A 14,035-nucleotide genomic window follows, 5' to 3' on the forward strand; every position below is an offset into this window, starting at 1 on the left:
ACGGAATCATGGACAAAGATGGTGATAGTCTGATTTAGGCATAGTGAGTATCGCATGGTAGTTAAAATTTACACCAGTTAAACTTATGAGAGGCATAATAAGATGGAAAGAGACAGGGGAATGTGTAAGGGTTTAGTGTTTAAATTTAGCAACGGTTATTGCTACAAATATAAAATATAAACTTATAGGATATAAACTTATAAAAATCTTAGAGCTGGAAGATGTAATTTTCCTTTGGTAATGACGATAAATTTAGTACAGACTCTTTGCACTATCAGTGGGTGGGAGGTCGGAAAATACAAACACAACCCGCTCAGGGCGTGAGCGCGGAACCCGATATGATTCCTACAGAACAGAAGTTGAGCGTGTCGCCCCGTCGAGACAATTCTGGACCTTTGTACACAGAGGTGGCGATAATATCTATGTGCAACATATTGTTCTGAGCTGTTCATATCGTGTTAGTCTTGTTGTTACAACAAAACTGAATCAGTTTCTCTGGTCGCTCGTGTTGTTTGCGGTAGCGGTGTTTCATATTTATCAGTAAATACCAATTGAAGTTCGTTGCTGAACCAAGTTTCTTAGTTCAGAAATTTTGTGATTTAATTTCATAAAAAAAGGTTGAAAACTGAAAATAGGTTGTGACCATCAGGTATCATAATGAATTATGAATCTGGCGTTCTTCCAGTAAAAAAACAACAAATATACACCTTTTGCACCTTTTGTTTAAAATCTTTTTATACTAAAAGTGTATATTTGTTGTTATTTCCATCGGAAAAACAAACAGTTTATTATTCACAAAAAAAGTTTGTTGATGATGCCAACCGTAGTCAAGATTTAAATGGCATGACATTGTTTGAACGCAAACGAGACAACGCCTGACGCAAAAAAACGCTGATTAGTTCTGTCACCGGCACGTACTGTTCGCTAAAGGTGCTCCTTGTAAAGAAAGGCACAGTTTTAATGTGTTGTGGGTGGATGGAAATAGAGTTACAGTAATGCGGATTTGCATTTATGCTGCGGTAAAGAAACACCTTGAAGTTGTCTTTTGAACCGAATCGTTTACAGAACAACAAGGTCGATATTGAATGAAAGATTTTTGAGATCGCTGGTAGCCGAAGAATGTATTTTTCAATGCAGAATCAAACTTCCCAATTGAAATTTTACAGAAAACTTTGGACAAAATGATACATCGTCAAACGTAACGACATCTAAGGATATGTGCCGTTGTACAATTGTGTGGTGCGACTTAACAATAATCACTTTATGTATTGCAGAAGCGTACTTGTGTCCAAAACGTAAACTTTGCGTGGTTTAAGTAGGTCAAAGGTCAAAGATCACAGGTTGAAGATGAAATGTATCCAGTGCGGAAACGAGGTGGTTTCCCTGGATGGAGAAGATTATGACAAGAATGAAGATGAAAGATTTTCTTTGGAAAAAGATTTTGTTTCTGACACGAGTTGTCATGGGATCATGTTCTGGAACAAGAGCAAGAATATTGTGCAGCGAATTTTCTGGGTTCTGCTCGTGTTGGGTAAGCGAAATATCAACAAAACAACTGAACATCTTCCAATATTTGGTATTCGTATTCGTATTCGTAATAAGTTATTTTCAGCAAATTAATTAAATGTACCTTTACCCATGGTGACTAAATGCTATCTACAACAAGCCAACCTCCTGCTACCAACAGCCAAGACTAATGTACCAGTTAAATAATACCATTGTGTTTTCATATTAATAATCAATGAATTTGATACATATTCACTTGTAAATCTACAATGATCCAAAACAAACAAGAAATATAAGAAACAATTACGTGTAACTTCTTTCACATTGATAGGAATGACGGCAGGAGTAATTCAACAAGTTGTGGCAAGAATTGTGAATTACTACGAGTACAAAACGACGTCTAGTGTATCGAGGGAGTTTGTCAGCACCATCGAATTTCCTGCCGTCACCATATGCAACTTTAACAGGTGCATATACATTGCCTTTAACACTGGAGTTTTAGAGAATTTCAGTTTCGTACAACACTATATATTGGCTGTTGTAACGTCTTGTTGGTTGTCCTGCATTTACCATAGGCAGCTTAAACAGATGATTTTAGTGAAACACTTTTTCTGTTTAATATGGTCATATTAAAGGATTACCGAGTCAGGAGCCTAACTATTTTCCATTACATGCAGTCATTCTGTTGGACCAAATGATCAATATTTCAAAATGTTTGTTAGGTCAAATTTAGACTGTGGGTAACGGGTATCACGAAAATGTAAACCAATGCAACATAAACGCTCAGACAAACTTGTTCTTTGTATCATGCGATTTAAAACACTTTATTTTCAGGCTGTTTTACCCCTCAAGCAATGAAGAGAGACTGGCCATGCACACTTTAAACAGGATTACGAGTCCTCCAGATTTGGCGTACGCTCAAGCGGTCAACATTTCTCTGAATCTGGAGAGGTTGGAGTTGTACAAAAACTTTCCAAACTTCTCCATAAGTGATTATTATGATCAGAAAGGATACCCCTGGCTGGATGGCGGTCAACTATTGCTTTGTATGTGAGTGAAACTGCATTAAAAGGTTTCAAAGTTAAATTAGAAGTTTGTGTGTTTTTATTCCCTGCTATCCCAAAGTAACAGATGGTGTTTGAATAAGCGATACTGATGATTCCTGTAAATACAGGCGAAATATTTATATCGTAAACAACATCAAACCAACGACTTAGAACTACTTGTAAGAATTGTTTTAAAGTTAGAAATTAATAGTTTGAAACTTGTTTGTGGACGTGAACACGTTTAAACTTTTTTAAATTCCCCAAATATAGTTTTTGGAAAACGTAGGTTTACGATATTCGTATCACTTGTTGTCCAACTTCCACAACCAACTGTTTTAGATTCGCTTCACAATTTTGCAACGCGGGCAACTTCACACCGATCGTAACGAACCACGGTAAATGTTACACTTTTAACTCCAACCAGTCGGTTCAACATAACCAGACAGTAGGTGGGATTGGGAACGGGTTGTTCATGATGATTAACGTACAACACTGGGATTATACGGAGGAGCCACTGAATGGGAGGCAGGAAGCTGGGATTTTGTTCCAGGTAAGAGAAATATCTGTGTCTCAACAATTGCCCTGCGCCAACTACATTGCTACCATTTGCTACTAAGTACCACTGATACAGCAGATGTTACCAGGGGGGCGGTGGCGGTGGCGGTGAAACTGGAACTTCTGCTGTCCTTATAGCACTGATAAACGTAACTATTATTATTATTAATATATAATATGCCTGGCAGCAACAGCAACATTATATTTAACTTCTGCATAAGATCGATGGGAGTGCCGACAAAACAGTTAAAAACTGTTGTACTCAACAATATACATAATTTGAAATTCTATTTAATTGGATGTCTACAGGGCATCATCAAAATCACTTCAAAAACATCTAGAAAATTAATTCAATTAAGTTAAATGCGCTGCATTTTATCAGTCTTGTGTGTCAGTCTTACACTGGATTTCTCTCACAGGGATTAGTTTTGTGTAAAAACGATTTTTTAAATCATTTGTTGCCTCAGTAAAATCATCGTCACAAACAAAGCGACTAAATCAAGTAACATTTCACCCAGGTTCACAACTAAGATGTGAGCAAGTCATGCCAAGTAAACGTATGTTAAAATTTTGTTCGCAGGTTCACAACAAAGATGAAACGCCGAACGTGAAACACTTCGGTGTCGCGGTTCCTGTTGGTAGAAAAGGTTACGCTGTGTTGAACCGAGTCGACTCCGAGGTTATGTACGAACCTTGGGGAAAATGCGACCCGGAAAATGAGAAGGTTTTGAGGTTTTTCTCCTCGTACACTCTTGACTCCTGCATGAGGGGTGAGTTTTCCTCCACCCACATGCCACAATTTCTTGATCTAACTCCAAATGTTAAAAACACGACCAATGTTTCTTAAAATTTTTACGACGCGAAGTTTCAGAACTGAAATTTTCAACAAACTGTTTTTTACGATCAATAATTTGAAAACCTTTGCATCTAAAACAAGAACTTTTTACTTGTTATACCTAATTCACCAAGGTTTATTTATTTCCAGTTACCGGACAAGTTTTCTAGAAACGCAAAACATAAATGTATTAAACGTTTAATATTTTTTCCAGAGTGCTACACCCAAATAGTGATAAACGATTGTGGTTGTCATCACTTTGATCACATATGGGCGAGAGGTTACGCACCGGAATGTTCCATAGATCAGACTTTCAATTGCAGCTCACCCGTGCTTTCTACAGTTTTGCCACGTGTGAGTAAAGTAATACAGAATAGGTTATAATATGTTTGATATATTTGCTCAATCAGATAGTTTTTACATAAAACAATTCTTTTCACGAAACGATTGGATTTACAAACCTACTTTCAGCATAATGTAAACACCAATTCAAATTTGCATGTAAATTTGTTAATATCTTCTGTAGTTATCTCCCGACGCTTGTAACTGCACGATTCCATGCTCCTTCACTGAGTATCCGGTGAGGATGTCGTATTCCTACGGACCAATAAGAGATACAACAACATTTCTTGAGGTATGACTTTTTCTTCGCGTTTAAATGTAAAGTTTGGTTTTCTGGACGAATCTGATCACCGAAATCGATGAAAAACGATTGAAACATGCTTGAAATTCTTTTTGGAACATATTTTGTGATCAGCTTTTTATAACGTGAATGCAAACAGCAGCATTTTAAGTATATAAATAATAAAGGTAATATCATAAGAATAAATGCTCACCCTATCCCTAAGACCGTGTTAGACTATGCGTTTTAAGAACACGCCTATGATATTGTGTTTCTGTTCATTGCCAGGCGGCCTTTAACATAACGAAGGAATACGTCACTGAAAATATTCTTTCACTTGAAGTCTCGTTCGAGAATATCGGGTACAAGAAAGAAGTCGAATCGAAGCAAGTTGATGAGGGGGGTCTATTGAGTGACGTCGGTAAGATTAAACAGTGAACAGATTATAGATGGAATATTTCACGTAGAAACTGCAGTTGAATTCAAATTTTGCCATTACTACTTACGATATTTGTCCACAGCCAATATGCTGCATTTAATCCCAATGTTTATATTATAAAGAGTTTTTATTACTTTAAAACTTGTCGGACAAACTTTTGTTCAAAGTTTATGGAAGATTGTTCAAATTTTCGTCTGTAAATGCGGATTTAATTTTTCTGAATATTTTGTTAATTGACTTCCACACATAACCCTTTGCAATGTGTCTTGAAATAAGACTCAATGTTCTCTCACGAAAGGAAAATGTTTCTTGCAGGCGGGCAACTCGGATTGTGGATAGGAATGAGCTTTATAACATTGGTTGAGTTTATTCAGTACTTCGTTACTCGGGTATTTTATTGCTTCAAACAACCCAAGTTGAAACAGAGGAAAAACAACGGAAAAAGTGAAACTATTCCCACTGCCTGGAATGAAAAAACGAACAACGGATTTCAATATTAAAAACATAATAAATTCTCATTGGCCAGACTCTACATTTTCTGTAGCATTGAAAAAATGTATTCCGTGTTTTAGCGACACACAGATCAATTTTATAATTTATGTAGTCTTGAAATTTGACCGTTACCTCGTTTCCATTGTATCAAGAAACTGCACAGACCACACTCCGCTCTTACTTTCGTTTCAAATTTCGATTGTAAATATGTTGATCCTTGCCTTGCTCCTCTACTGCGTTTTCCACCTCTTGTGTACATGAGGTTACCTATAATAAAATTTGCCATCTTTGTGCAGACAATCAGTGAGTTGTGCGCACTGTTTCAACCAATCAGGTCTCACCATTTAGTCGACTGGCCCGTCGTTGGTCAACGGCTGCACTGATAAGGCTTGTGATTGGTCGAAACGGAGTGCACGACTGTCTGTCTGCTGTCATGTTTGTGTTTATATATTTAATAAGTTCCATGATAAGTCGATACACTGTGTGTTTTTCGCGTATGCTGTTTCTATGTGATATTTTTACGCCCGGCATAAACATACATTATTAAATCCTGTGGTTTCCAACCTCTACTCTGATAATTTTTATGAGACCACTTTAAAATGTTTTTTCTACCACGCAAAATTCCTTACCTAGATGTTATTCTAATATATGGCTATTAAGTACTTCTGCCCACGCATGGAACATAACGTTTACAATTCGACCCTAAAAGATCGCTTCGCAGACCACCAAGCAACTGGCCTGTGGGATTATATGCTTCCAACCTTGAAAGGGTCTGAGGTGTTGTTGTTTTCCATCAGACAAACCGTCTTTAATTATTGATAAAAAAAGGATTGCTTGTTGTTGTTGTCAGCTCGACGGAAAACTACTAATTCGATCACGCTTACTGCGAACATACAAAGAACAACAGCATGAAGTCTCTGTGTGCAGGAAAGAAAAGTTTCCAGCTTTAGAAAACAGTTAGTCACCATAGTGCGAAAAATAAGCAACGTCCATAAAAAAGAACCAGAATATTATGAAATCGTTGAGCGTGTAACCATGAACTTTTCACAGCAGTGGATTCCAGACACTTTGATTGACAGGTGATCAGAGACCAACACAACACGCTTAGGGCGTATGCGTGAAACCTGGGCATGGCTTCCAAGCAGCAGAAGTTAAGCGTGTCGGTCCGCCGAGACGATTCTGAACGTTTTGATACGGAGATGCCAGCGGTGCGCCAAACTTAGTTAAGCGTTGGTTACATTTCGTTTGTCTGTCAGTGTTAGTGTATGAGGAATCACAGGCAAGTATGGGATATTTCGACCATTCTTTGTGTTTCCTTGTGGTCCACAGTGTTATATATTGTTTAATAGGAGTTGCCAATCGATTGCCCAAGTTTGTTGCTGGAGAATAGTTATAACCATAGCTGTTTGATAGGGACTTAATACCTTGACTACGTAACTTTTAATACACAGAGAAAAGATAGCTCGAGTCCTCAACGGACAAAAATAAACAAATACTTTCCGGCCCAATGCAAATATCATCCATATTGAGGAGCATTTGCTACATTTAAATATATATGAAACGAATTAGGAAAGTGAACAGAATGCGTTGCAATGCGTGAACTCGATTAACAAAATTAGTTCCATTTCAGAGTAACGCGGACCGTGTTAAGAAAAAACACGTGGTTTGAACGCAATCAACGCCTAGCGTAAGAAGCGCTGATTAAATTCACTCGAGCGTTCGGAGAAGACGTTTCTGGCAAACTTTGGTGCAAGGTTTGAATGCGCTGTCGTGGAAACAATTGCGAAAACTGCTTTAAAGTTTAGTGTTTACGAAACAGACAATGAAAAGCGGTAAAGTCGGTTTATATGTGTTTATAGAGGTTTTTATGAAGTTTGTGAAACAAAATATAAATGTGAACAATTGAAACAATAATGTGTTTTAAGCGCGGCAGACAGCGCCAGTAGAGGTCTTCGCCTGGCTGTTTAGCTGACAAGATCGTTAACAATCACCAAGCTGCACAGATTGGACCTAAGTCGAAAGAGTGACTTCTGTCTGATGTTCTCTGATAGGAATATAAACAGCTGGTCTTTGTTTGTACAAATTCACTTACCACTAAATTCCCATAAGCGCTGTGGGCTGTTATTGCTGTGTTATTTACATGTTACAGCAGTAGCCCAAATTTACACAAACTGAAACGTTACTTGGCGGTGTAAGAGGGTCGAAGGTCACAGGTTAAAGATGAAATGCAACCAGTGCGGAAACGAGGTGGTTTCCCTAGATGGAGAAGATTATGACAAGAATGAAAATGAAAGATTTGCTTTGGAAAAAGATTTTGTTTCTGACACGAGTTGTCATGGGATCATGTTCTGGAACAAGAGCAAGAATATTGTGCAGCGAATTTTCTGGGTTCTACTCGTGTTGGGTGAGCGATACTTTTGTGCGAATCCCAATGTTTGTTGTTGTAAAATCATCCTGTGTGGTCTTGGTAATTATGAAATAGTTCGAGATGCTTTCAATGCTCGTAAAGCGTGACGAAAGGTCAAAAGATCAAAGAAATATCTTCGAATACTCGGGGTACTCACATTTACCAAATGTGCAAGTGATTTTGGCGTCTATTTAATTCCTTGGTTCTGATTTCATTTTGTAAAATGTTTATCTAAAACCCAATTTTCAGATTTGGGGCCAGTATTAACGTTAGGTTTTCGAGATTAGAACTAATGTATTTGGTACACAAACTTGTAATTCTACAATGAGCCATAAATTTATGTGGAACTTCTTTCACATTCATAGGAATGACGGCAGGAGTAATTCAACAAGTTGTGGCAAGAATTGTGAATTACTACGAGTACAAAACAACTTCTAGTGTTTCGAGAGAGTTCGTCAGCACCATCGAATTTCCTGCAGTCACGATTTGCAACTTTAACAGGTGCATATGCATTGTCTTTAACACTAGAGTTCTATAAGAGTTTCAGTTTAACTCAACACTCTTTTCACGTCTTGTTACAAATGCAACTTCATGAGGGTAGTTATGTGAATTATCTTTCAGACGTTACATGACCTCAAAGTTACAAAACCAGGCACCTAAGAACTGTAGTGATTGAAAACGACATTATATTGTGATATGGAACGCTGATTTCTTGACTCGGCGAATAACAGATTCTTGTGGTGAATTATATAATGTCAAGTCTCATAATACTCTTGATGTCAAGACGTATTGCTCGTTTATTTCATTTTGTAAAAACGCCCGACCCTTAAAAGGACACCCAAGGCCATATTTAAGTTTTAAAAAAGGGTTTTTGTAACAAAGAAAGTAGCGCCGACCCAAAATGTCACCTGATCTCTACGTGAGCATTCCAGCGTAAAAAAAATAAACCTCTATCATTTCCACTTTGATGTATCAGAAGCTCGGCTCATTAATTATGCATTAGCCGGTTTATGGCCTTTTTGTTGTTAAAAGGTTGACATTCTTGTGTTTATATGCCGTTTTACGTGCCTTAATTTTGTAAAATTACGTCAGATGTCAGCCGCAGCCATGGACCACGTGATACATGCTTAGAACCGTTTAGTTGGTCAAATCACAACCAGCTGAAAATACACGCAAATAAGGATTTGTGTGATGTGTATTCAAAATTTGTGAATGTACAGAAAAACCTTACAAGCTCTTCTGGCAAAAATAATTTAGTTAGTTGACGTTGCAGCCGATATGCAATCGAACTTCATCAGGACAAAGTGCGTAAAAATAAAGACTTAAACGTCGACCAACTAAATTGCAAGAAGATTCACAATTTTTTAATAGAGGTCACACGTAGCCTTATTTAAATGTCGTTTTAGTTGGCTTTTTCTTTGGCCAACTAAACTGTCCTAAACAAGAGCGTGCTGTGAGGTTTTTCAACGTTTTTCAACATAAGTCTGAATGAATGGAATACAAACGCGATTCCAGCACGTTTAAATTTATCTATTTTCAGACTCTTTTTCCCTTCAAGCAATGAAGAGAAACTGGCCATGCACACTTTAAACAGAATTACGAGTCCCTCAGATTTCGAATACACGAAAAGAATCAACATTCCTCTCAATCTGGAGAGGCTGAAGTTGTACAAAAACTTTCCAAACTTCTCCATAAGTGATTACTATGATAAGAAAGGTTATCCTTGGCTGGACGACGGCCAACTAATAACTTGTATGTGAGTAAAAATGTTGTTCACAGTTTTATGAAAAAAACGTTTGGATGTGTATATTTGTGCTTTTTTATGTTTTTTGACTATTACTGAAGAATGTCAGTAATTAAATTTTAATCGTATGGGTTTATGTTCAATCACAACTTAAAGCAAACTGTTCCAGATTCGCTTCACAATTATGCAACGCTGGCAACTTCACACCGATCGTAACGAACCAGGGCAAATGTTATACTTTCAACTCCAACCAATCGGTTCAACATAACCAGACAGTTGGAGGGATTGGGAACGGGTTGCTCATGTTGATTAACGTACAACACTGGGATTATACGGAGGAACCACTTTTTGGGAGGCAGGAAGCTGGAATTTTGTTCCAGGTGAGAGAAAAGTGATTGATTGTGAGCAGGAAGATGTTATTCTGTTGTGTTACGGCATTTGCGGGAATTACTCTATGCCAGGGTTTCTCAACGGTGGCTCAATATACCTTTAGGGTCAAACATGGCGTTTTCCGGTGGGTATAATCAGATACTGCAACAGGAAGCGTTATATATTAATTATATTTAAATAAGAAACTGATGATGGTTTGTTTAGAAAGCTAGCTTTGCTAAAATGTTATATTCACAAAAAAACTGATGTGCCTATTACACATAAGGAAAATCGATTTTTCACAGTAAATCTGCTGACGTGAATTAGAGGCGTGTTGCTTCATGATATATACAGTACCAACTGCAGTGAAATTGTTTATTTGCTACCATAAACTTAAATCATCTCCAAAAGTACATAACGAATCACTAGATAGAACCGCAGCACTTTCTCTCAGGTTCACAACAAAGATGAAACGCCGAACGTGAAACACTTTGGTGTCGCGGTTCCTGTTGGTAGAAAAGGTTACGCTGTGTTGAACCGAGTCGACTCCGAGGTTATGTACGAACCTTGGGGCAAATGCAACCCGGAAAATGAGAAGGTTTTGAGGTTTTTCTCCTCGTACACTCTTGACTCCTGCATGAGGGGTGAGTGGAAAATTGTTTGTAAACTGTTTCGCCCTCCACTCACATGCCCTAAGATCATAAACTTATAGCGCACTTGCGCCATCTGCAGTCCAAAAACATATATAGGAACAACTTTTGTACCTGCTGTACCTTGTTTTCCTCGTAAAAGTTTTTTTTGCCACTATATACAGTCGCTAAAATATTAAGACAAGACTTGCCACAAAGTGGAAGTCTTATCGGCTGTTTAGTTGACAAGATCGTTGTAAGTTACATCATAGCTGCGCTGATGAGACCTGTTAGGTCGAACCAGTGGCCCTGCCTGCAGCTCACTATAAACACATTATTGTTTCCATTGGTTATAAATTAGGACAAGACCATTATGATCGTCAGGTGACAAAAATGTTGTTAAATGTGCAGCGCTCTCTTTACCACACCGAAGCGGATTAATTGCCTTCTTTCGCCGCCTTTCTCTTTTACTAGTGTTGCGTGGACTTGCGGAGTAATTGTTTTACTGAACTTGGTAATACATTAAAGCAGTTATAACGCTTCACTTGAATGTATAATTTTTCTAGAGTGCTACACTCAAATAGTGATAGACGATTGTGGTTGTCATCACTTCAATCACATATGGGCGAGAGGTTACGCACCGGAATGTTCGATAGAGCAGACTTACAATTGCAGTACACCCGTGCTATCTGCATCCACGCCACACGTGAGTTGCGACACAGATATATACCATTCAGAACTAAGTTAGCTGCTAAGTGGCGCTTAATCATTCAACAAAAGTTTAATGCCAAAAACCAAGAAGGGTGGGTGATTGGCAACATTGGTCAAGCGCCCGACCCGTATACCAAGAAAAACCTGATCGGGATTCGTGGCCAGAATGTCCTGGGTTCGAATCTCGGTGTAGTCGGAAGTAATTTTAACTTTATTTTAACTCCGTCCAACTAAATTTTTTGTTGTGCTTCCTACTCTACCATTGAAGTTAACACCTTCTGTAGTTATCTCCCGACGCTTGTAACTGTACGATTCCATGCTCCTTTACCGAGTATCCGGTCAGGATGTCGTATTCCTACGTTCCAATAAGAGAAACGGTGGCTTTTCTGGAGGTAGGTACTTCTCACTCCCGTTGGATAGTAGGGATAAATTTCCGTTACAGTTTCGACCTAGGAATTCTCCCACTAACACCCATTAACTGTGGAACTTTGTGCCTGAACCAGGGCTTTTGTGGGACCTTGCGATTCGTGCGTGTTTTTGCAGAAGTTGGCGCTTTTGAGCATGTTGAAACGATATATTTTGCTCTTTTTGTGAAAAAAATCTGGCAACCCTGACCATGACATCCTTTTGGGTTGTTATTTTTATGCTAATGACTTTTATGTAATTTATTGGTAAATCTCAATCAGAGGATCGTTAGAATGATGGAAAATTTATGCATTTGATGAACATTGCTGATTGGTGTTTATAAACACCGTAACACTGCGATTTATGTTCAAAGGATATCAGGTTTATCACCAAGTGATATTTTGGCAATATTCCCGTTCATATTTAGGCGACTGCAAACATATCGAGGGAATTCATCGGAGAAAATGTTCTCTCACTTGAGGTCTCGTTTGAAACTATCGGGTACAAGAAAGAAGTCGAATCGAAGCAAATTGATGAGGGAGGTTTGATGAGTGACGTCGGTAAGATTAAACAGAGAACAGATGACAATCTGAATTAAATGTAGAATAGAATATAAGTTCGTTATTTCGGCCAATGTCCTGGCAATGGCAACGTTTTACGGTGCTCTTGTGTCAACTTTAACTGTTACTTTGGAGTCTGTCTTTTATGTTGTAAAAGAATTTTCCGTACTAAGCTCGCGGAATAGTGGAAATTTTAATCACAGCAGCTTGCGAAATTATTTACTTTTTATTAGTTGAGCTTGCACTTGAATGACAACCTCTTTAAACTAAGTGCTTATCATCAATGGCCCTGAAGCCAAAAGGATAATTAAAAAACTAATTTTAAAAATAAATATCTTTTCTACGTGCAGGAGGGCAACTTGGATTGTGGATAGGAATGAGCTTTATAACATTGGTTGAGTTTATTCAGTACTTCGTTACTCGGGTATTATATTGCTTCAAACAACCCAAGTTGAAACAGAGGAAAAGCAACGGAAAAAGTGAAACTGTTCCATCAGCCTGGAATGAAAAAACGAACAACGGATTTCAAAATTAAAAACATATTGATTCCAATACCATGCATGTGTGCAGATAAATTTTGTTCGAAAATTTACCCGTGTTCATAACCTGATTTCTAATTTTTACTCTTTCGTATGCCTACATCTCGCTTCTACCGTTTATAGGCGGTCGAATAAGTTGCTACTCCAACTTTTACTGTTTTTGTCGTATTATTCTTACCTCTTAACATCTGGTTTTCATATCAGATTATGCGTTGCAGAATGCTGTGTTGGGACTTTTGTGCTTTATAAGTTCCATGATCTGTCCAATTATTTGTGTGTTTCTGCATTGACCGTTGTTTGATGTTATTTCTATAGCGTTCTCGGTATAACTTGTCAAGGTTACTCAAACTATTTGAAGGCTCTTGAAAATGTTTCTGCTAAAAAGCTTTCAATTAAAAACCATTGTGGAACGCTGCAGACAGGGTGTGTACACGCACTGTTTCGACCTGTAAGGTCTCATCAGTGCAGCTGTTGAGTGGCACTGTGCTAGCTTTCACACTAGCAGGCACACTAGTTTCCACTTTGTGGTACCTTTCGGTCCTTGTGGAACGCCTGTCGAGAATTTCTCATAGGCAAATTCGGTAAAACTTCTGGTGTGTATAAATCATTTTGACTGGATATTGAATCGTACAACGCGCCAAACGCTGCAAAATACACGGGTAAAACTTTCTGCATTTGTTACAATAGTTTAATTCAGACAAACATCTCTTATACGGTTTGTATGCTTAATTCGTATCTTATAAATTTCTGTTTAGAACCGGATTTCTACTATTGAGATGGATTATTTTGGCACGTCGATACAAATATGCTTTTCTCCTAACGCCCCCCCAAATAAATGTCAACCATGTTATTACGTTAAACACAATAACACCACCGCTAGTTTAGCCTTGTATTCATGTTGTTTGTGTGAGAATTTTTCTTTCAACCCGACTTAAGCGATAATTTAATTCATTATTAATGTACAGTTTTTATATTTGGCCCAAGCCATTGTTAACACGTGTTACGCTTTCGTGGCACTTGTTGTTTCCCAACAAAGGACAAACGAAAGTGTCTTTTGTTATGTAACACACCAGAAAACCAGATTACCCAAGTGAACTGGTGAGAATGTAACAGGCTTTCCAAACCCAACATATATATGTTTGTGTTGACAGATAAGCAACCAGTGCAACCTTCCCA

The 14,035-nt window shown here is 38.0% G+C and overlaps 2 protein-coding genes across 2 annotated transcripts; both read left to right on the plus strand.

The window, feature by feature from the left end:
- The first annotated feature begins 1,279 nt into the window (after positions 1-1,279).
- LOC145914003 (bile acid-sensitive ion channel-like) lies at positions 1,280-6,333 on the plus strand. Its single transcript, XM_083001778.1, has 9 exons — positions 1,280-1,531; positions 1,838-1,973; positions 2,341-2,556; positions 2,892-3,102; positions 3,688-3,877; positions 4,157-4,296; positions 4,469-4,576; positions 4,853-4,985; positions 5,319-6,333. Exons 1-9 carry the CDS (start codon positions 1,348-1,350, stop codon positions 5,501-5,503), a joined length of 1,503 nt encoding a protein of 500 aa, XP_082857904.1. The 5' UTR covers positions 1,280-1,347; the 3' UTR covers positions 5,504-6,333.
- Positions 6,334-7,650: 1,317 nt separating this feature from the next.
- Positions 7,651-13,230, plus strand: LOC145914067 (bile acid-sensitive ion channel-like). Its single transcript, XM_083001843.1, has 9 exons — positions 7,651-7,899; positions 8,268-8,403; positions 9,443-9,658; positions 9,816-10,026; positions 10,470-10,659; positions 11,211-11,350; positions 11,640-11,747; positions 12,188-12,320; positions 12,671-13,230. Exons 1-9 carry the CDS (start codon positions 7,716-7,718, stop codon positions 12,853-12,855), a joined length of 1,503 nt encoding a protein of 500 aa, XP_082857969.1. The 5' UTR covers positions 7,651-7,715; the 3' UTR covers positions 12,856-13,230.
- The last annotated feature ends 805 nt before the right edge of the window (positions 13,231-14,035 follow it).

This window comes from Ascidia mentula, chromosome 9, assembly GCF_947561715.1.
Source record: "Ascidia mentula chromosome 9, kaAscMent1.1, whole genome shotgun sequence".
NCBI classification, from domain to species: Eukaryota; Metazoa; Chordata; class Ascidiacea; order Phlebobranchia; family Ascidiidae; genus Ascidia; species Ascidia mentula.

Bases quoted from the DNA above. Each gene is read 5' to 3' on its own strand.
- LOC145914003 (XM_083001778.1), top strand. From the start codon at position 1,348: ATGAAATGTATCCAGTGCGGAAACGAGGTGGTTTCCCTGGATGGAGAA. The intron at 3,878-4,156 runs GTGAGTTTTCCT...TATTTTTTCCAG, and splicing joins TCTTGACTCCTGCATGAGGG to AGTGCTACACCCAAATAGTG. The intron at 4,986-5,318 runs GTAAGATTAAAC...TGTTTCTTGCAG, and splicing joins GGGTCTATTGAGTGACGTCG to GCGGGCAACTCGGATTGTGG.
- LOC145914067 (XM_083001843.1), top strand. From the start codon at position 7,716: ATGAAATGCAACCAGTGCGGAAACGAGGTGGTTTCCCTAGATGGAGAA. The intron at 11,748-12,187 runs GTAGGTACTTCT...GTTCATATTTAG, and splicing joins AAACGGTGGCTTTTCTGGAG to GCGACTGCAAACATATCGAG. The intron at 12,321-12,670 runs GTAAGATTAAAC...TTCTACGTGCAG, and splicing joins AGGTTTGATGAGTGACGTCG to GAGGGCAACTTGGATTGTGG.